The 23,152-nt window shown below is 39.5% G+C and overlaps 2 protein-coding genes across 2 annotated transcripts in view; both read left to right on the top strand.

Annotated features, from left to right (window-relative positions):
• LOC140522301 (uncharacterized) overlaps nt 1-22,127 on the top strand; it is a 55,333-nt gene extending 33,206 nt beyond the window's left edge. Inside the window, 1 exon segment of the mRNA XM_072637570.1 lies at nt 20,362-22,127. Within this exon segment, the coding sequence (XP_072493671.1) occupies nt 20,362-22,050 (1,689 nt within the window). The 3' untranslated portion in view covers nt 22,051-22,127.
• Nucleotides 8,530-12,784, top strand: LOC140529990 (uncharacterized). Its single transcript, XM_072649093.1, has 6 exons — nt 8,530-8,624; nt 9,090-9,336; nt 10,832-10,982; nt 11,217-11,354; nt 11,505-11,594; nt 12,651-12,784. Exons 1-6 carry the CDS (start codon nt 8,530-8,532, stop codon nt 12,662-12,664), a joined length of 735 nt encoding a protein of 244 aa, XP_072505194.1. The 3' UTR covers nt 12,665-12,784.
• Nucleotides 22,128-23,152: the final 1,025 nt, after the last annotated feature.

Here is a 23,152-nt window from a genome sequence, read left to right as displayed (position 1 = left end):
TTCTGAAGATCACCCGACTGGATAAGGTACCAGACACAGAGGTCCTTGTTTGGACTAAACTGCCAGGCTTTCAAACTATGCTTCAGAGAGCACAACTCTGATAGGCTGGCTATGTTGTTCAGATGCAAAACATATGTTTGCCAAAAAGACTTTTATGGAGAATTCACATGGTGCAGGTTATCACACGATGGTCAGAGGAAGTGATACAAGGACATTCTCAAGGTCTCTCTCAAGAACTTTGGATTTGACCATACTACATGAGAGACATGGCACAGAACTGTTCAGCATGGCATGCCCACATCAGAAAAGGTGCAGTTCTCTATGAGCAAAGCAGAATTGAGCCAGCACAAAGTAAACGTAGGATGCACAAATTTAGAGTATCCACCCCAAATATTCACATGGACTATCTGTGCCCAACCTATGGTACCACATTCCAAGTTTGTATTGGTCTGATCAGCCACAGTGAGACACACTGAAACTTTAGTTTATCATGGTGATGTCATTTTGGTCCTCTTCAAGAATGAAGGACAACAACCAATCAATCTTTGGCTCATTGAAGGGGCCATCCCCTGACTACTTCTTTAACAAGCCTATTCCCTGAATGGGCATTACCTCACCCTACTTAAGTACCTGAATAGGCCTTGGCCTAAAGGGGCCAAGGTTTCCCCTTGCATCCTGGACCATCTCCAGTCATCTTGATGAATATCTGGTCACTGGATCCAGATGGCTCAGGAGGAGAAAGCGACACTGGTGACCTTGCACAGCCTTCCCTCACTCAAAATAAAGTCAAGTGCAAGTCATGTCATCATTTCCCTGATGGCATGGTCTTCTTTGGAAACAAAGGACGAACACAATAACAACAACAGATTACTTCTTCCCCCTCCTGCCCCAGGTGCACCTTGCTTGAGGTCCCTCATCTTTGTCTCTCATTGGCACTAGTTGAGGCCTCTTCATGTGCTCCATGAGGGGATTTGGGTGGTTCCTGCTGTGCCACATAGCTACCCCTAATTAACAATTACTGAGCAATAAAATAACAATAGTTGAATATATGCATATCGTATATATTTATGTAATTTGCAATGAAATTTACATATGTTAATTTGAACCCAAGGATCACACTTACGGTTGGGGTAGGCACAATAAGTATCCTTGGAGATATTAAGGTTTATAGAGGTTAGATGACTTCTCCCAGGTCACACAGCTAGTGAGTATCAGAGATGGAATTCAAACTCAATTCTACTCGACTTCAAGTCTAGCACTTTAGACTCTAACATGCTGTGCCATACCACAAACGAACCAACACACTAAGTACTTTCTAGCTTTTTCTGTAGAGTAGGCAACACTTATCTAACCTGAAGAAGTTTAGATTGAAGAAATGTCAATATCTTTCAAAAACTTTTTTCTTTTCTCTTCCCCACTTCTACCACGCCATCCCTTTATCCATCCTTCCTTCCTTCCTTCCTTCCTTCCTTCCTTCCTTCCTTCCTTCCTTCCTTCCTTCCTTCCTTCCTTCCTTCCTTTCTTCCCTCCCTCCCTCCTTCCCTCCCTCCCTCCTTCCTTCCTTCCTTCCTTCCTTCCTTCCTTCCTTCCTTCCTTCCTTCCTTCCTTCCTTCCTTCCTTCCTTTCCTCTCTTTGCCAAAACCTTAAACCCAGTGCACTCTGAAGCCCATACATCGCACAATACATGCCTGCCAAAGTCCACTTGATGACTGTTTTGGGGACACTCCTGGCTTCAAATTGATTATCAATAGTAATTGTTGCTCTTTCCCTCACAGCTGAATTTACTTATTTTTTTCTTTTGCTCATTAAAGGGGATATTCCCTGTTTACTTCTTAAAGAGACATTCACTGAAAGGACATTACTTCATTCAGAGTACCTGAATAGGTCAATGTCTCCTAGTGCATCCTCCACCTTCTCCAGTCATCCTGATGAATAGCTGGTCACTGGATCCAGATGACACAGGAAGGGGAGTGAGCCTGGTGACTTTGCCCAGCCCTCCCTCACACAACAAAAAGTCAAGTGCAAGTCATGACATCATTTCCCTGATGATGTAGTCTTCTTTAAAAATGAAGGACGAACACAGACAGACAGCCAGATAGATGCTAGTTATCATTTTAAGGAAAACTCCATTTATTCCTCTGTTCTCTAGTGTTTTTAATAGGAATGGGTGCTGTATTTTGCTAAAAAGTTTTTTCTGCCTCTATTGAGATAATCATATGATTTCTGTTGGTTTTGTTATTGATATGGTCAATTACGCTGACAGTTTTTCTAATACTGAACCAGCCCTGCATTTCTGGTATAAATACCACCCAATCCTCGTGATAAACTGCTCTATTGTTTTGCTAATATTTTATTTTAAAATTTTGCATCAATATTCATTAGGGAAATTGGTCTCTAAGTTTTCTTTCTCCATTTTGATACTTCCTTGTTTAAGTATCAGCACCATATTTGTACCATGAAAAGAATTTGGTGGAACTCCTTTATCATCTATTTTTCCAAATACTTTATACAATCTTGGAATTAATTGTTCTTTATATGTTTTGTAGAATTCACTTGTAAATGTATCAGTCCCTGGTGATTTTCCTTTAGCGAGTTCATTAATGACTTGTTCAATTTCTTTGATTAAAATGGGGTTATTTAAGTATTTTGTTTCCTCTTCTGTCAATCTAAGCAAGTTATATTTTTGCAAATATTCATCCATTTCACTTAGATTGTTAAATGTATTGGCATATATTAGAGCAAAATAGCTCTTAATTATTGTTTTAATTCCTGTTCATTGGTGGTGAATTCACCCTTTTTATTTTTGTTATTGGAAATTTGGTTTTTCCCTTTTTAAAAAAATCACATTAACCAAAGGTTTATTGATTTTCTTGGTTTTTTTTTTTTTCATAAAACCAGCTGTTAGTTTTCTTTATTAGTTCAAATAGTTTTCTTAATTTGAATTTTATTAATCTCTCCTTTGATCTTTGGAATTTCTTATTTGCTATTTAACTGGATTTTTAATTAGTTATTTTTCTACCATTTTTAGTTGCATGCTCAATTCTTTAGTCTTTTTCTCTATTTTATTCATGTAAGCATTTAGAAATATAAAATTTCCTCTAAGAACAGCTTTGACTGCAAACCATAAGTTTGCTATGTTGTCTCATTATTGTCATTCTCTTTGGTGAAGTTATTCTCTGATGAAGTTTCTATGATTTGTGGTTTGATCCACTCATTCTTCAGGAATAGATTATTTAGTTTCCAATTAATATTTAGTCTATCTTTCCATGGCCCTTTGTTACATGTAATTTTTATTACATCATGATCTGAAAAGGTTGCATATCTTCCTGCCTTTCTGCATTGGATTGTGAAGTTTTTATGCCCTAATACTTGATCTCTTTTTGTGTAGATTCCATGTAATGCTGAGAAAAAGATATGTTCCTATACACACTCAATTATGTATCTTACTCTATATGAAAGTAAGTCAGAAGGGGATAAGGGGACGTGATAAAAGGGAGGCCAGATTGGGAAAAGTAGTCAGAAACAAACACTTTTGAAAAGGGATAGGGTCAAAGTTGAAAATGGAATAGAAAATGGAATAAGTTTGGAGTGGGATAGGATGGAGGGAAATATAGTCTTTCACAACATGACTATTATGGAAGTGTTTTGCATAACTACATGTCTACAATCTCTAATGAATTGCTTACCTTCTCAATGAAGGTGGGTGGGGAGGGAAGAAGGAAGAGAATTTGGAACTCAAAGTTTCAAAAACAAATGTTAAAAATTGTTTCCACATGCAACTGGCAAATAAGCTATATAGGCAATGGGCTATAGAAATCTATCTTGCCCTGCAAGAAAGGAGGAAGGGCATAAAAGGGGGGTGATAAAAGGGAGGGCAAACTTGGGGAAGGAATAATCAGAATGCATGCCATATGGGGAGGGGGAAAGGGAGGATGGGGAGAAAATCTGGAACTCAAAACGTTTTGGAAATGAATTATGCTCCAGCCTTTTACCTTTACTCTGTGTGTATCTTTCTCCTTCAAATGTGTTTCTAGTAAACAACATATTGTAGAGTTATGATTTTTAATTCAGTCTGCTATCCCCTCCCATTTTATGGAAAAGTTATCCCATTCCCATTCCTAGTTATGATTACTGACTTTGTCTTTCTCTCCATCCTATTCTCCCCCTCATTTATACTTTGCTCTCTCCTCTCACCCTTTCCCTCCTCAGCAGCATTTTGTTTCTGACTACCACCTCCCTCAATCTTTCCTCCCTTTTCTTTTCCCTTTCTCCTCCTCCTTCCATATGGAGCAAGATAGATTTCTATAACCAACTGAATGTGTATGCTTTCCCTCTTTGAACCAAATTCCATGAGAGTGTAACAATAAGCACCCTAGCATACCCAGGATGACCCGCTGGCACAGGTTCTTGGATCTTTTTTTCTTAAAGAAATCAACTTTTAAGGGGTCAACAGTCTTGTTTAATCTACTTTAACTACATTCACTAGTTCATGGGCAAGATTAATACCCTGAACTTCAGAGAAAATACAAACAGAAATTACAAGGAGAAATTACAAACAGAAAATAACATAAAGACCAACAGACAGGGCTTCTACCTGTCCATAAGCAATACATACATCATAGATCAACAGACAGATCCAACTGTCTGAACATTACATACATACATAGTTACCAGAGAGAGAAGCACCAATATCTGGGTTTTCAAAGCCAGGGCACTTCTTAATGGCTATCCAGAGTCTCATCTGACCAAATCACATGAGCATTCTTTCAATGAGTGAGCCCCAAAGCAAAACTTCACCTCAGAGTTTACATACAGCCAGAAGATATCACAACCCATATGCTTCAGTGTCTAATTACAAAAAGGTATGAAAGCCTTCAAACAAGCAAACCTCCCCTAAGCAAACTCCCTTTAAACAAGTTCCTTCTCCAGTGGGCTCCATGTAAGGCCTATTAATGGACAGGGAAGATGTTTAACTCTCATTAACATTACAGAGAGTAAGGTTCAAACAATGCTCACCTTGCTCCTTTCTTTCACTCTACTGTAATAGCTCTTTGAGCCTTTTCATGTGATGTAATTCTGCCTCACCCTTTACTCTTCTCCTAGTATGATCCTTTTTTTCCCTTAATTTTTTTATGTCCTTCAAGTTTGCTAAAGTTCTGCAACTAGTTTCAACTAGTTTTTTTTTCAATTGATTCTCTAGGGTTCTATTAAGTATACCATTATATTGTCTGTATAAGTGTGATAGTTTTGTTTCTTTGTTGCCTTATTCCTTCAGTGTTGTTTTTCTTATCACACTACTATAGCTAGCGTTTCTTGTACAATATCTAATAAAAGTGTTGATAATGACCATTGTTGCTTTACCCTTGATCTTTTTGAGAAGGCTTCTAGTTTATCTCTATTACAGACTATGTATCTTTCTCAGTTTAGATGGATAATATTCAGTATTTAAAAGAAAAAAAGTTCCATTTATTCCTATGCATTCTAGTGTTTTACAGTATTATATTATTTCCCAAGCTTTTTCTGCATCTATTAATACAAACACATGATTTTTGTTGTTTTTGTTATTGACATAGACAATTTTGTTTATAGTTTTCCTAATTTTGAACCAGCCCCACATTCCTGGTACAAATATAGCCTGGTTTTGGTGTATGCCCTTTGCCAATATCTTATTTTTTAAAAAGTTTTGCTAGAGGGGTAGAACCAAGATGGTGGAGTAGAAAGATGGACCTGTAGAAGCTCCCCAACATAGCCTATAAAATACCTGCAAAAAATGACTCTAAACAAATTCTAGAGCAGCAGAAGCCAAAAAACAACAGAGTGAAACAGATTTCTAGCCCAAGACAGCCTGGAAAGCCAACAGGAAAGGGCTATCGCATCGGGCGTGGAGCAGAGCACAGCCCAGCATGGACTGCGCAGTGTAGCAGCGACAGAACCCAGAACAGGCTTCAGGGTGCCACTGTCAGCAGCAGTTCCCAGATAGCTCAATCCACAAATGCCAGAGACAGCTTCAAAGGTCAGTGAAAAACTCCTTCACCCAGGCAAAGGGAACGTGGTCTGGACTACCTGCAGCAGCTACTGCAGCTGAAGCGTGCATTTGGAGCCCTCAGCCTAAAGCCCCTGGTAGAATTGAGCAGCTGATCTGAATCTCAGCCCAGAGAACTGTCCTGGGGTGAGGAGGAGTGCTGGCATGGTGGAGCTGGAGGCAATAGTGGAGAGGAAATTCTACTACTCGCAGATTCTGAGCAGAAAAGTTTTTGGTTACTCCCAGATCAGTGCACAGGCCAGGAGATTCTCTCCCTTGATTGTGCCACCTTGGAGAAACTGAGAATTTACAGGTCCCCAGAGTATACCCTCCCCTTGACAAAGGACTCAAAAGTCAAGTAACTTGCTGAGAAAATACCCAAAACAGGGGGAAAAAATAAGACTATAGAAGTTTATTTTCTTGGTGAACAGGTATTTTCTTCCATCCTTTTGGATGAGGAAAAACAATGCATACCATCAGAGGAAGTCAAGGCTTCCAAAACCTCCAAAATAAATATACAATGGTCTCAGGTCATGGAAGAGCTCAAAAAGAATTTTGAAAATCAAGTAAGAGAAATGGAGGAAAAACTGGGAAGAGAAATAAGAGAGATGTAAGAAAATCATGAAAAGTGAGTCAACAGCTTGCTAAAGGAAACCCAAAAAAATTCTAAAGAAATTAACATCTTTAAAAATAGACTAACCCAAATGGAAAACAGGCCCAAAAAGCCAATGAGGAGAAAAATGCTTTCAAAAGCAGAATTAGTCAAATGGAAAAGGAGGTTCAAAAGCTCACTGAAGAAAATAGTTCTTTAAAAATTAGAATGGAGCAGATGGAAGCTAATAGCTTTATGAGAAACCAGGAAATTACAAACCAAAACCAAAAGAATGAAAAAATGGAAGATAACGTGAAATATTTCATTGGAAAAACAACTGACCTGGAAAATAGATCCAGGAGAGACAATATAAAATTTATGGGACCACTTGAAAGCTATGATCAAAAAAAGAGCCTAGACATCATCTTTCATGAAATTATCAAGGAAAACTGCCCTGATATTCTAGAACCAGAGGGCAAAATAAATATTGAAAGAATTCACCAATCACCTCCTGAAAGAGATCCGAAAAGAGAAACTCCTAGGAATATTGTAGCCAAATTCCAGAGTTCCCAGGTCAAGGAGAAAATATTGCAAGCAACTAGAAAGAAACAATTCGAGTATTGTGTAAATACAATCAGAATTACACAAGATCTAGCAGCTTCTACATTAAGGGATTGAAGGGCTTAGAATATGATATTCCAAAAGTCAAAGGAATTAGGATTAAAACTAAGAATCACCTACCTAGCAAAACTGAGTATAATACTTCAGGGGGAAAAACTGTCATTCAATGAAATAGAGGACTTTCAAGCATTCTTGATGAAAGACCAGAATTGAATAGAAAATTTGACTTTCTAACACAGGAATCGAGAAAAGCATGGAAAGGTAAACAGGAAAGACAAATCATAAGGGACTTTCTAAAGTTGAACTGTTGACATTCCTACATGGAAAGATAATATTTGTAACTCTTGACATTTTTCTCAGAGACACCCCCCCCCCCCCCGCCGTGATTGTTGCAGGACAATCTATTCTCTTTATCTTTATAGAGATGGACAATGGAGGCATCCTTGAACTCCTGGGGGATAACCTCCTCTTGCCATCTAACCTGGAAAATTTCAGTCAGCTTTTATGTGAGCAATGGTCCCCCCACATTGTAAATCTCACCTGGAATAGAATCAGCACCAGGTGCTTTACCACATGAAAGGAGCCTAATGTCCCTCAAAACCTCTTCTTCAGTTGGAAGTTCAGCTAAGGAGGGACTGACTTCAATCTGAGGTAAGCAAGTCTGTAGACCACAGAGAAACAGGAAGGGGAGGGTAAGGACCTATTTTCACAAAGATATAACATATATGTTCAGTGACATATGAAGCAGCTCTCACCTGTGGCTCCAAGAAACTACAGCATGAGCAGTAGCCACTCCCTGGTAGCAAACCAGGTTAAGGGTAACCAAGGGGACCAACGGCCTGGGCTGCCTGTGTGCAGGCTTGTGACTACAGCTCCCAGTGTATATGCACCTGCTCCTTCATCATTTGCTTGTCGCTACAGGATGTTGAGGCATAATAGTAAAATGGTACAGGTGATGTCTTTTGATTCATGCGTAAATTGGATTTAAGTGAGGAAGAGTTACATGAAATCATCAGCCTCACTCTCTCCTCCAGAGTCATCATAGTCCAGTGGCAGGACAGAGTCAAGACGGCTGACTCAGGATGCAGTAGATAACCTTGGTGTCTTCCATGTCTAACCAAACTCTAAGTGCTCCACATCACCTGCTTTAGTTGCCTTCATGGCCACTTGAACAAATTGTTCTCATTGGCCCATTCCACCAGGGGAAGTCTTCACATGCTTGAGGTGGATACCCTCCTAAATCACCAATGGGTTTGAGACCCCTTGGTTACTCTTAACCTGGTTTGCTACCAGGATGTGGCTATTGCTCATGCTGTATTTTCTTGGAGCCACAGGTGAGCGCTGGGTCAAACAGATGGACACTAAAGGTGGAGAGAGCCCTGAAAAGGGGTAGGAAGCCATCACACTAAAAGTAGTGGACTTCCCTGAACACACACTACACCCCAAGAAAAGAACTGTTTACTGTTCTATTGAGAGCAGGGGTAGATGTAAAATAGATGGTATTTCAACTAATGAACCGTAAGAAATGTATGGAGAAAAAGGGCTTGATATTAGACTAAATACGGAAGTAAAAACTCCCTCTACAGATCCTCTTAAAACATTGTTTCCAAGTTCATCACAACTGCAGGGAGAACAGGAAATTGGCCAGACCTTAGCTCAGATTATAGAAAGCATATCTCTAGACAGAATGATGACCCCAAAACTGCAAATTAGAAAACAGTAAACAACAATGAATAAAGCTATGGACTCCAGAAGCATAGCTGACCCTATATTTACACTGTTCTGGTTATCGTCTCTTTGTTTCTTTTTGGCTTTTTGTCTGTTAAACTTGTTTGTCAGATTTGTTTCTTGCAGGCTTAGCACCCTCCACCTGCAGATGCCTGGTTGGTTAAGCCAAATGTCACCCCCTGTCCATGATTGTGATGTGTCACTGCTGGAACTGGCGTCAACCAAGTGTAGGATGCTAGCAAAGGAACTGACCCCTCAAATAGGACCTCTTTGGGCAGGGACAGCTCTGTGGACAATCTCAGCAGGAAGCAGTGATAAAAGAATAGACCTTCACTCCTTACTCCAAGATTTTGGGCTCCATTCATTCGAAGGAGTGATGGGGTGCTTGTGCTCAAGGCCCACCCCAAGATGTTTTATGTGCTTATTTTGTGTGATCCCTGTTATATTGTTGTAAAGTTCTGTTGACACCAATTACCCCTTAACTCCCATTAACCTATGTAAGCCATCAATAGGCCTATGTGACCTACTTGAGTCACATGGAAGCCTAACTCATATGAGCCTGTGGTAGGAAGAGTTTGATGAATGGGTGGAGCATGAACAAAGGAGCAGAGCTTAGAAAAAACTGGACACTGCATTTAGGTCTGAGGGAGAGAGAAGAAGCAGGCATTGAACTGTGAATGTTTGTTCATGGGAAAGCCCTAGCAGGGGGAAGGCTTGAGGATGGTGTTGCCCTGTGCATTGTTATTGCGTACAGATTTCTTTGTTGGTATGATAGATTTGGCTTTCTGGTGTTGGAATTTGGCTTTCTGGTGTTTGAAGAAATATTTTGATTCTGTCTTCCATGTGGAAAGTCTGTTATATTTTGTGATTCAGAATTATGCTGGCATATTCATAGCAGCCAGAGGTGCTATGACTATTGAGTTGGTGCTATAACAATTAAACTTTTTGTAAATTTTATATTTTTTTACTTATATTGTTAGTTTTTTTGGCATGTCTTTGTAGAAAATAGCTCCTGGTGAATTTTCATGAAGGCAACATGTACAGCTGAAAAAAAGATGGTATATTCCTTTCTGTCCCCAGTCAGTTTTCTCCAGAGGTAATTTTCTGTTTCAGTATGGGTTGTTTTTTTGTTTGTTTGTTTGTTTGTAAAAAAAATATAATATTAGATTCTGGTTTCTAATTGATTCTCTTTTCCACTTTGGTTTTATACATGATTTCATTCTATTCACACTCACAGTTATGACTACTACTTGTATTTCCTTCCTATCTTCTTGTTTATCCTCTTTCTTTTTACCCTGCCTCTCCTCAACCACCTTTTTTTTTTTTTTTTTGCTGCTGACTATTGGCTCCCTTAGTCAGCCTTTCCTTTAATCCCCTCTGCCCTTTTCTTTAATTCCCAGTTCTGAGAAGTTACATGCATCATCTTCCCCTGTTAATGTAAGCAATTTAACTGATTAAGTCTCTTGTGGTTTCTTTTTCATGTTTACCTTTTTATGATTCCCTTGAGTCTTGTGTTTTAATGTCACATTTTCTATGCATCTCTACAGTGTTTTCATCAGAAACACCAGAAAATCCTCTTTCCTTAACTATCCCTTTTTTCCCCCATGAAGGATTATACTCAGTTTTGTTGGGTAGGTTAGTCTTAACTGCAGCCCTAGTATGGTCTGTACTAATCGTGCTGACCGGAATTTACCAACACATTTTCCTTGAAACAATGGATGGGGATTAACATTTCCATTTTACATATAGGAAAACTGAGGTTTAGGTCCAGGAAGCAGGAGGGCGAGACACCATTCCAGGGCGGGGAGGGGCCTATTCAAGGCATGCGCAGAAGGAGCTTCACCTTCCAGACTACAATTCCCTGAAAGCCATGGGCGCGTCGTCGTCATTTTTCAAGTCTAAAGAAAGGAGGATTGGACTTCCGCCTGTATACGTCACTTCCGCTTCGTTTCCTACTTGTATCTTCTATACTTTCTCTGAGTGGCTTCCGCCCCTCAGTCCTGGGCTCAAGTGTGACGGGTGAAGTGCCGCAGAGAGCGGGGGCAAGCCCAGTTGGAGGCCAGCTGGGGGGGTTAGGCGCTGTCGGGGCCCCGGGGGCGGGTTGGGAGCTTGGGGAGAAGGGGAGGAAGGAAGCCCCCAAGGCCTTCCGCGAGTCTGGCGCGGTTGTGTGGGGGAGGGGGAACTGGAGGAGCCGCAGGCGGAGGCGGGGTGGAGGGCGGGTTCTAATCCCGAGATCGTGTCCTGCCCCTCCAGCCCTCAGTCCCTACCCTGCGGCCAAGGTCCGAGGGCTGGTCCTCCCGCTGTGTGCCCCTCTGCTCCTTGGTCCATCCTTCCCTGGGGCCTCTGGTTCTCCCGGCATCCTCCAGGAAGCCTTCGCTGACGCTGCCGGAGGTCAGGATTCCCGCCCCCCGCCCTGGAGAGAACTGACAGTTTCCTTCTACCCGCCCACCCCCCCCATCCCCCCCACCCCCCCCAGGTCCGGAGGTGGGATTCCTGAGCTGGGCGGGGCCCTCCTCCTCACCGTTCTCCTTCCCTCCCCAGCCCCGCCCGGTGCGGCCTCTGCCCCGCCCCCGTGGGGAGGAGCCTGGAGGAAGAGGGATGGCCCCGGTGCTGAGAGCCAGGCCCAGACAGGTGAGTGCCACGGGCCGCCCTCCTGACACACCGTCGAGCCAAACACCTTGAGATGCGTTTCACTCTGTGTGGTATGGGTCGGAGAGCCCCGAAAGTAATCGATCTTTTCCTAAGAAAGGCAGAAAGAGAATTCATTGCTTTCTCATGAGAAGGGGCCCCTCCCCACCACCAGTAGCGCTAAGCCAGGCGTCCCGTACCCGAACTCGAGCTCCCCTTCCCCGACTCCCTTCCCCAAGTTTTGCTAGGGGAAGCAGTTTAGGTTTGGGGGGAGGGGAGGGCATGTGCTAAACAAGGTCAGGGCGCAGGGGGAGGTGGGCCCAGTACATGGTACGTTACAAACGTGCTTCTCCACAGGGTCTCTCACAATTCCAATATGATATAGGCCTAGAGATTGTGGGCATGGGGAGTCACATATTTAGAGCTGAATGACACCATAGAGACCACTTCATCCTCCCCTTCCAAACGCGAAATATATACATCTAGACATACTTAGAAAGCTGCATGTATGCACATAAGTTTGTTGTTCAGTTGTATTGTCATGTCTGACTCTTCTTGATCCCATTTGGGGTTTCTTGGCAAAGATACGAGAGCGGTTTGCCATTTCCTTCTCCAGCTCATTTTACACTGATGAAGAAACTGAGGCAAGCAGGGTGAAGTGACTTGAATAGGATCACACATCTTATAAGTGTGTGAGGCCAGATTAGAATGTGCAAAGATGAGCCCTCTTGACTTGGCACTGAGCTGTTTAGCTGCCTTCTTAGGGATTAATATGTATTTACACATGCATACAGATATAGATACATATATACACACACATATATATAAATCCTATTCAATCTAATGATCTTTTCTTAAAAGAAGCAGTGTGGAGTGATTCAATTTAAGGTTACACCAAATGAATTTTTGAACCCAAAAATATCTTGCATTTTACCTACTACACTTTGTTGCTATACGTGTGCTCCCTTCCCCCAGTCTCCACAGCCACTACCACCACCACTACCACCTCTACCCCCTTTTGATAAAGCTTTCACAGGCTTTTTTTTCACAATTTCACAGGCCTCTGTATATAGTTTGCACAAAACTTGGTTCTTCTAGCTGCTGAAATGAAAGTAAAAAGAGTGCTGACCTCCCTTGGCTCCCATGAGATGGCTTTGTTTTTTTTAAAAAAATAAACCATTGTGAACCATAAATTACATTGAATATGTGACTTGATTTGAGTTTTCTGTTTATTATTAATAATTATCCCAAACTTTTGAAGCTAAATGTAAAAGAAAAAATTCTGCTTCAAATCACAACATAATTTCCTGCTCCATGATCCTCCCCCTTGGTAGGAACTTTCCTAAAGGGGAGAAAGATAAAGAGTAGATATTTTGGGTTACCTTGTTTAATGCAGTTGACATTATACATGAAAAGTTGTGTTAATGAAATCACAATGTGAATACAACATGTTTGAAATACAGCAGAGAAGTTTATAGGGCCTTTGTAGTATATTCTTTCATAAAGCAAAGCCTCCTTGTATACATTCATTTAATAGATGAATCCTCTTGGTAATGAAATAATCACTCCCTTATTGATTAGTTAGGTCTTTTTTGTTTTAAATGAGCATTTTATATGTTAGGTTGGGTAAATCAGGGCACCAGTATAGTTGAACTAATGAGATTTTTGTTATTTTCTTATTTCGTAGATTGTTATCCTATACAGACTTGTAATCAGATCTGTCACAATGACTTCATGCACATTGGATCCCCGCACAAAGCCATTCATTTGCTTTTAATAGCAATATGCCACTGTCATGTCAATGGAAGGGGAAGATCTTTCCCACCCTTTCATATGCCTATGTGACCTGCTATGAGCCTGGGCCTGGGCCCAGCCTGAGTCACATGGAGGTAGAAGGAGCTTGCTGTACTGGTGGAGCAGGAGGGGTGTGACAGGAATTGAGAGTGAGGCTGAGCTGGGAGGGAACAGCTAACTTGAGTGAGAGAGAGAGGAATTTTGCCTGGGGTGGTTGTTTGTGGGGAGTTCTAACAGAGGGAAGGCTTGGGGATTTCAGTGCTTTCTGGTATCTGAATAAATATTTTGGTTTTACCTTTGAGGAAGAGAGTTATTTATATTTTGCATATTTACCCTGGAAATACACATGCATATTCCTAGTGGCTGCTCTGGGTATCCCATTGGCCTTACAGTTACCCAATTATGAAAAGGAGAGGAACTTGTCCTCCAAAGCCCTGAAATTAGACTTCCATTAATGCTTCAGTTAGGCCAGAAATCACTAGCTCACCAAGGACTAAAGTCTCCAGCCTGGAGTATGAAGAGTCAGTGTCTTTCCTTTTGGAAGTAGTTTCCAAATATTTGTTGCCTAACATGATTCCTGGCCCCAGAAGGGCCTCTTTGAAAGCCTGTCTGTGTAAAAGTGCCTATTGAGGGGGACTGAATGGAAGCAGTTGTGGTTACTTCTGCAATCAAGGCCACAGCCCCTGAGAAACCTGGCTCTTTTACATGTGGGTGACCCAGAGGAGACATGACATCAGTCTACTGCTGTGCTGGCAAACAGCTGTTGGAGGACCTCTTGTGGCTGGGGAGGAGGCTTCAGTGAAAGCATTTAAAAGACACATAAGTCACTGGAACAGAGAGACTGCGTCATCAGTGTAAGGAATGAGTGGTTAGGGAGCAATTAGAAGAGTTTTATTTTTTTCTATAAGGTTTTGTGCTATTTCATCCAGCTCATTTCTGGAAAAAGACTTCTTTTCTTCACCCTCCAAGTTTAATTCTCCTTTATACCAAAGAAGTACTTGCACAAAAAAACCAATGATAGTGACTTTGTCTGAGAATTCATAAAACATTCTTCTCTAGTGATCATCTCCTCTGCTATCAGAAGTGGTAATAGTTTTTAATTTTATTTTAAATTTATAGTTAACTGCATTTTCATCACATGTTAGAATAAAAAACATGATCGTATGTGAAACTGCAAATCTACTATGTACAACTTGTTGTTCCTTTCAAATGTAGAGTAAAATTATCATGTAAAGTTCTTTTTCTCTTCTCATTCTGCTTCTACCTTACACATGACACCATAGACACAAATAGGTGTGTGTGTGTGTATTACATATGTATATATGTAAAATTATTCTATGCATACTTCAATTTATCAATCCTTCCTTTGGATGCAGATAACGTCTTTCTTCATATGTCCTTTATATTTAATTTGGATATTTTCAATTAAAATAAGGTATTCACTCAAAGTAGTTCTTTAAACCATTGCTGTTACTGTATACAATGTTCTCTTGATTCTGCTTATTTTTTGTTTTTTATTATTTCATGGAAGTGTATGTTTTTCTAAAATGATATATAGCGCATCATTTCTTATAGCACAGTAGTATTCCATCACAATCATTTACCACAACTTGTTCAGCCATTCCCTGATTGATGGGCATCACTGCAATTTCCAGTTCTTTACCACCAGAAAGAGAGCTGTTATAAACATTTTACAATGTACAGGTTCTTTTTCTTTATTCCTAATTGTCTTTGGAGATAGTCTATGTAGTGGTATAGCTGGGTCAAATGGTATAGGTAGTTTAATAAGTCTTTGGGCATAAGTACAGATTGCTCACCACAAAGGTTGGATTATTTTACAATTCCACCAGCAATGAAATAAAGTCCTATTTTTTCCACATCTCCTCTGACGTTTCTCACTTTCCCCTTCCATTGTTTTAGCCAATCTGGGAGATGTTAAATGATAGCTCAAGGTTGTTTTAATTGACATTTCTCTAATCAATAATGGTTTAGACCATTTTTATATGACTATGAATTGTTTTGATTACTTCATTGGAAGACTGCTTATTCGTATCCTTTAACCGTTTATCAATGGGGAAATGAAGCATATTCTTATAGATTTGACAAAGTTCTTCATATATTTTAGATATGAGACCTTTATCTAATGAACTGTCCATAAAAATTTTTCCCCAGTTTTCTGCTTGCCTTCTAATCTCAGCAATATTTGTTTTATTTTTGTAAAACATTTTTAATTTAATGTAATCAAATTATCCATTTTATACCTGAATTTCATGTCTTATCTCATGTTTATTCATTCAATTGTTCACCTGTCCATAAGTCTGGTAAGTAACATGTTCAACTTTTTGTTATCACTTACTTATAGTTCAGCATTTTTGTATTTTTGTTATGTTCTGTTGGGTATTGTACTTATTTTACACCGTGTCAATGAATGCATATCTTCCCATGCTTCTCAGAATACCTCATATTTGTCATTTTAAACTATATAAATGACTGATTCGTATGCCTTTTTTTCTCTAGCTGTCCTTCACTGGTGAGAATTCAGTTTGTTTCCAGTTCTCTGCTGCTCCCAGAGTTCTCTTATGAATATTTTTGTGCAAAAAATCAGTTGTTGCCTATGTTTGGTTATATGGAAAGGGAAAGGCAACATGGTGCAGTGAGAATAGCCCTGGATTTGAAGCCTGGAGGACCTGGTTTCAAAGTGCACCTTAAGCACATCACTTTATCTCTTTGGGCCTCACTTTTCTAATGTATAAAATGAGAAGTTTCTTCCAGCCCTAAATATAGGAATTACACAGTAATGGTCCTTTAACACCCTTTTTAGAAGTAAAAAATTGTTCATATGCTGTTACAGACAGGAGATTGTAGTCCCCTTTGTTCATTTTTGCTCTTATGGTTCCAGAAGCATTGAACAAATGTGCATTTCACAGTAGCACATGTTAAGAAGTGCAGGGGTTGGATGAAAAGAGGAAGGTAGCTCCCTTAGTTGTGTAGAGATCAGGCTGATTGGTCAAAGGGACTGTGCTTGTTTAAATTAGAAGACTTATGACCACAGGACAGCTACCTTCCAGCTATTTCATTTTCATTGTTTATTTCAGTAAGTAAAAAAGGAATCAGCCATATTGTTGCTTTAGCTCAGAGGGCAGGAAGTAGGAGCCATGGGTGCACATTGTAAAAAACAATAAACCAAAACACAGTGAAACCTCACACATTTAAAATTAGTGTCATTGGAACTGTTAACAACAATAAGCATTTATTAAGCACCTACAAAGTGCCAGGCACTGTACTAAGTGTGGAGGATACAAAGGAGAGTAATAATGGCTCCTGCCCTTAAGAACCTTATGAACTAATAAAAGAGGATTTCTTTTCTAAAAATTTTTATTCATTTACTTTTTAATCTATGGGATAAAATAAGCATTTCAAAACAGTGTGATAAAAAAGATGAATGCATATGAAGCTGCAAATCTATTATGTGCAACTTGCTATTCCTTTTAAATATATGTAATGAAGTTATGTAAATTTCTTTTTTCCCTGCCTTCTCTCAGGACACAACAGGTTCAGTTCCTTGAATTCAGAAAAAGAATTGTTACACTCCTCCCAAGTGTCTGGGTACAATGCAGACATTGAACATGGAAATAATTACTAATTGTTCACTATGAGGAGACTCTTTAGACATGTTCCATGAGATGAGAATTCCTCACATCAATCTTTTTAGATCTGACGGTTTCTGGTCAGCATAACCTCGGTCCTTAGTTAAGGGTCTATAACCACCAGGTAGATATGTTCTGGTTTCCCAGCCATGCAAGGCTAGTTTCAAATGATGCAATAAGGTTTTCTCCCAATTCCCACAATTGAATAAATTTTTCTCACAAGACAGAAGTTGGACTAGACCTATAATTGAACAGAAAAAGAAGTGAGCCACCTCCAGAATTGAGTCACAAAATGGAGTCAGTGAGGTTGACTCAGCTGCCTCAATTTCCTCCGCGTAGTGGCAAGCAGTTTACATTTGAACTTCATAACACTTAGAGCTATAGCTGGGTAAGCATGAATGTTTTTGCTGTTTCAGGAATCAGTCAGATTCCAGGATGTGGCTGTGGAATTCACCCAAGAGGAATGGGTACAATTGAACCCATCTCAGAAAAATCTGTACAGGCATGTGATGCTAGAGAACTATAGGAACTTGGTGTATTTAGGTAAGAACAGCTACCCCTTTGGACTCTTGATACATAATATGACAGCTTTCAAAATCTTAACAGTTATTCTTTGGCATACGAGAGGAAAATATTCCTAATGCTTTTTTAGTCAAGAAACAGATTTCTTGTGCTACCTGTTTCTAGGAAGAAATGTCTTTGCATAGTCAGCCTGGAAATTGATTCTTGATTTGCTGTTATCCTTGAGAATGAATCTTCCCCTTTCTGTTACTTCAAATCCAGGATTTTCTTTTTAAGCCCAATACAGGTCTTATCATACACAGGGTTCCCCCTGTCTAAGCAGGGAGTGAGTCAATTGAACGATTTTTTCCTAAGTCCTACTCAGTAATCCATTCTTCCGTGATACAGAATGCCCTTTCGTGATCCTTTGTGCCTTGCTTGAGGTCTTCCTACCAGGCCTACCTTTTTCTCAAAGAGGGCTTAAACTAGTTTTAAATTATTTTATTAAGTTTAAAGAAAAGAAAAATTTATTAAGAAACATGTAATTTCTCCTCTCTCGGACAGCTCCAAGAAAAACTAACCCTACTTTTCCCTCTATCCAGCCAATTGAGTTCCTCATCTGAAAAACAAAAATCTCAAAAAGCAGCTAACCTAGTGCCCTTGGTGGTATAAGATACATTCAGCTCCCTTATTCCCCACCTTTCTACTAAGAATTGGAAGGAATATGTCTATTATATAATGTAGAATTCTATAATATATAATATTCTATCTATTCCATGATGGAACTCTGAGATGACTCCCTAGCACATTTTCATTGAACAGGATTTGAAGTTATCAAACCAGATATGATCTACCAGTTGGAAAGAAATGAAGCATCTTGGATGCCAGAGGCAGATGTTCCCAGAAGCAGCTGTTCAGGTGACTACATAAAAACCAAGCAGATGAGTCAGTCATTGCACACTTGTGATCTGTTGGACATTTTAAATCAAAGCTCTTGTAAAATACTGAACACAGTGGCCTATCAAAGCTTTTCAGGTCTTGTATTGTTAATGTATTATTGTTTCTTAATGGGAAGATCTTTCCCATCAATTAATAAGCCCATGTGACTTGCCTGAGTCACATGAGTCTGGTGGGAGGAGTTTGCTGAAGGGGGTAGAGCACGAAGGATGGAATAGAGCAGAGGAAATTGGACACAGCAGGTAGAATTGAGGGAGAGAGAGGAAACTGGCAGCAAGCTCTGAGTGTTCATTTGTGGAAAGGTACTAGCGGGGGAAAGATTGAGGATGGTGTTGCTCTGCATTGTGCATAGATTTCTTTGTTACTGTGATGGATTTGGCTTTCTGGTGTTTGAAGAAATGTTTTGGTTCTGTCTACCATGTGGAGAGTCTGTTATATTTTGTTATTGAGAATTACTCCTGCATATTCATAGCTACTGTAGGCACTGTGAGTATTGCATTCATGCTACAGGTCTGTTTCAAGGAGCTGAGACTTTCAAACTTCATTTTTTACCTCAAAAAGTTACTTTTTTTATATATCTTTTTACTGAAATGTACCTTCACTCTCAAAGAAAGTTGTTGCCTTAAATAGTGCAGTTATTTTTCTCTTAAGCAGGCATTCTCCTGCTTCACTTGCATGAATTTGGTCTCCATTTAAAATTAGGTACAGTACTTAAGACATTTAGTAATGTGCTGTTTTTGCTTCTTAGTTCTCTTTTGGTGTTTTCCTTTGCTTTGTTTCTATGATTATCTTGATTTGCTGCTATTACTTATCAAAATATCTAATCCTAACCTCATTCCCCTTTCTTCATTCTATTATGTTATGTGTCATCCTGTTTTTCTTTATGCTTTGAAATTATGTTTATAAAGGCACATTAATATGTTTGTATGACAGGACTTATGTAGCCAAAACGCCATCCTTGGACCCATAGGTTTTCAGCATTTTGCTATTTCATAAAAAACTGTTGTGAAACATTTTAGTGAGTATGCTTTGTTTTCTTTCAGTAATATATTGAGGAGGGATACCTGTTACAGAGACCATTAGGTCAGAGGATAAGAACAGTTTTATAGCTCTAAATGAAATTGCTGTTCCTTTTCAGAAAAAATGGCAGCAACTTAAAAAGGAGGTATTTCAACGTAATTGCCAAAATTTATTATTTTAAGGTAACCTTGCTAATCTGATGATTTATTTGCTACCTCTGAATTGTTTTCATTTTTTACTTCTTTGATTGTCAGAGTTTAAGTAGTGTTTCAGGTAATTATTAATAATTTCTCTTGTCAAAAACATCTGTATGTGTTATTCTTACAGATTTCTATCAATTCCTTACAAAAAAGATATGCTGGCTTTTTACAGGAAATTCATGGCAACAATTGTCACATTTTCTCCCTCATATTTCTTCTATTTACTTTATGTATCTATTTCTATTCCTCACTCTAAACTCAATTGTCTATTTTCTTCCTCTTCAGTCTTTTCCAATTTTTACCTCAGATGATAAGGATATATTCCCAAGTCTCAGAGTCATCTGTTTTTTTCTGAATAGTCTTATTCCTTTCAAATGTTATCTGATTAAAGCAGAGTAAGGGTTCATTCATCCCTCCACATAAATGCTTTCAAATAAGATAAATTGGTTCTTGATGATAGACTAGTGAGACTAGTCTTCTTAAGGCAGAAAACAAGAGAATAGCTCTAACATCTTTGAACAACTAAGAATCTTGGGAAAGGGTAAAAAAGGGCAAGGTTAACCAGCTCCTTATTCTTCACTTTCAGAAAGCAGAGAACTTACTGAATATAAACCTCAGTATAATGAATGTGGGAAAGCCTTCTGGAGCAAGGAGCAGCTTGCTGTGCATGAAAACATTCATACTGGAGAGAAACCTTATGAATGTAGTGAATGTGGGAAGGCCTTCAGGGATGAGAGAAAACTTAGAGTTCATCAGAGAATTCATACTGTAGAGAAACCTTATGAATATAGTGAATGTGGAAAAGCCTTCAGTAACAAGACACATCTTACAGTGCATCACAGAATTCACACTGGAAAGAAATGTTATGAATGTAGTGAATGTGGGAAGGCATTTACTAGTAAGTCATATTGTATTGCGCATCAGAGAATTCATACTGGAGAGAAACCTTATGAATGCAGTGAATGTGAGAAGGCATTCAGGATTAAGGACTTTCTTATTAAGCATCAGAGAATTCATACTGGAGAGAAACCTTATGAATGTAGTAAATGCAGTAAGACTTTCAGGAATAAGGCACATCTTACAGCACATCAGAGAATTCATACTGGAGAGAAACCTTATAAATGTAGCGAATGTGGAAAAGCCTTCAGGCGTAAGGCACATTGTACTGTGCATCAGAGAATTCATACTGGAGAGAAACCTTATGAATGTAGTGAATGTGGGAAGGCATTCAGGGTTAAGGACTTTCTTACTAGGCATCAGAGAATTCATACTGGAGAGAAACCTTATGTATGTAGTGAATGTGGAAAGGCCTGCAGGGGTGAGACAGAACTGAAAGTGCATCACAGAATTCATACTGGAGAGAAACTTTATGAATGTAGTGAATGTGGGAAGGCCTTCAGTAGCAAAAAACAATTTACATGTCATTACAGAGTTCATACTAGAGGGAAGCGTCATGAATGTAGTGAATGCAGGATGGCCTTCAGTAGCGAAAAACAACTTACACGTCATTACAGAGTTCATACTGGAGAGAAACCTTATGAATGTAGTGAATGTGGGAAGCCTTTCCTTACTAAAACAAAACTTACAGTGCATCATAGAATTCATACTGGAGAGAAACCTTATGAATGTAGTGAATGTGGGAAGGCCTTCAGGACTAAGCCACACCTTATAGTTCATCACAAAGTTCATACTGGAGAGAAACCTTATGAATGTAGTGAATGCGGGAAGGCCTTCAGGACTAAACCACAACTTACAGTTCATTACAGAGTTCATACTGGAGAGAAACCTTTTGAATGTAGTGAATGCGGGAAGGCCTTCAACAGTAAGACACATCTTACATTGCATCAAAGAATTCATACTGGAGAGAAACCTTATGAATGTAGCGAATGCGGGAAGGCCTTCAACAATAAGACACAACTTACAGTTCATCGCAGAATTCATACTGGAGAGAAACCTTATGAATGTAGTGAATGTGGAAAGGCCTTCAGGACTATGCCACAACTTATAGATCATCACAGAATTCATACTGGAGAGAAACCTTATGAATGTAGTGAATGCAGGAAGGCCTTCAGTAGCAAAAAACAACTTACATGTCATCACAGAGTTCATACTAGAGAGAAACCTCATCAATGTAGTAAATGTGGGAAGGCCTTCAGAGTGAGAGTACAACTTACTCAACACCAAAGAATTCACTCAGAAAAGAAACCTTAAGATTATAATGCACATAGGAAGGCCTGTAGATGGAGGACACTATTTTATGTCTATGAGAGAATTCATTCTGGTGAGATTCTTCATGTATGTTTATGGGAATGCCTTCCATTACAATTCAGATCTTATTAGACATCAAAAATTCATGTTGGCAAAAACCTTACATATGTAGTGAATGTGAGAAGGCCTTCAGGATGAAGCCACATCTTACTGTGTATCAGAGGATTCATACTGGAGAAATTCTTTATGAATGTGAGTAGTGTGGCCTTCCATCAGAAGCTAGATCTTTCTCAAATTAATCAAAGCTTCTGAATGTAATGTATAAGGGAAAGCCTTCCCCCTAAATGTATCTTTCACTCAACATCAGAGTATTCATACTGGAGAGAGACTTTAAGAATGCAATGAATGTGGGAAGAACTTCAGCCTGAATACAGAACTTTCTTAACATTAAAGAATTAATTCTGGAGGGAACCCTCTGAGTTTGGGAAGGCCTTTAGACTAAGGACACTACTTTAAGTCCTAGACTAAGGACACTACTTTAAGTCCACCAGATATATCATACTAGAATGATCCTTCATGATTATATGGAGTGTGAGAAGATTGCCCCAGCTGACTAGACTGATTGGGTGCCTAGATGCAATTCAGAGATTCCTTATTTAGGCACCATGGAAGAAAGAGATATTCCTCCCCTCTGTAGAGTCCTGTAAAGAGGCAAATACTTAGTGTTATCCTCCCATGGACCTTCAAGGAGGGAGAAGTAATGCTGCCTGAGCCAGAGGTTATTGAGTGAATGATGATATTGGGAGATCCCTAGTATTAACTTTGATCCCTGGCCACATGGTATATAAGACTCTTGATGACCTCTTAGCCATGTTGTTGCTGGTGGTTGAGGAAAATTTCATAATCTGAGCTGTGTTCCTGATGTTGCTGGTCTTACCTCTGCTCCTATTCATTTCAGTAAACCATAAAGATTTGGAATCACCTTAATTGAAACACAGCATCAGCAATATATCTGTGACAGATGTTGATACAATGTGATTTCTGCCCAGTGCTCTGAACTGAAGTGCTGGTAAACAGGAGGATTAACTATGGCCTTCTCATGGTAGCAAATGATTTGTCATCTAAATAGTGACACATATGAAAAGATGAATAAGATTCCCACTATGGGTAAAGAATATAAACAGGAGTTTTCAGTGAAGAAACTAAGCTGGAAGAGATAGAAAAAGAAATTACT

This window comes from Notamacropus eugenii, chromosome 1 (genome assembly GCF_028372415.1).
Source record: "Notamacropus eugenii isolate mMacEug1 chromosome 1, mMacEug1.pri_v2, whole genome shotgun sequence".
NCBI classification, from domain to species: domain Eukaryota; kingdom Metazoa; phylum Chordata; class Mammalia; order Diprotodontia; family Macropodidae; genus Notamacropus; species Notamacropus eugenii.
Note: the sequence above shows the minus strand (reverse complement) of the source record. Positions and strands in the feature narration are given on the sequence as shown.

Excerpts from the sequence above, each read along its gene's own strand:
- LOC140529990 (XM_072649093.1), top strand. The coding sequence starts at position 8,530 with ATGTGGCTATTGCTCATGCTGTATTTTCTTGGAGCCACAGGTGAGCGC. Across the intron at positions 10,983-11,216 it reads CCTGGGCTCAAGTGTGACGG|CCCTCAGTCCCTACCCTGCG; the intron begins GTGAAGTGCCGC and ends CTGCCCCTCCAG. Across the intron at positions 11,355-11,504 it reads CTTCGCTGACGCTGCCGGAG|CCCCGCCCGGTGCGGCCTCT; the intron begins GTCAGGATTCCC and ends TTCCCTCCCCAG.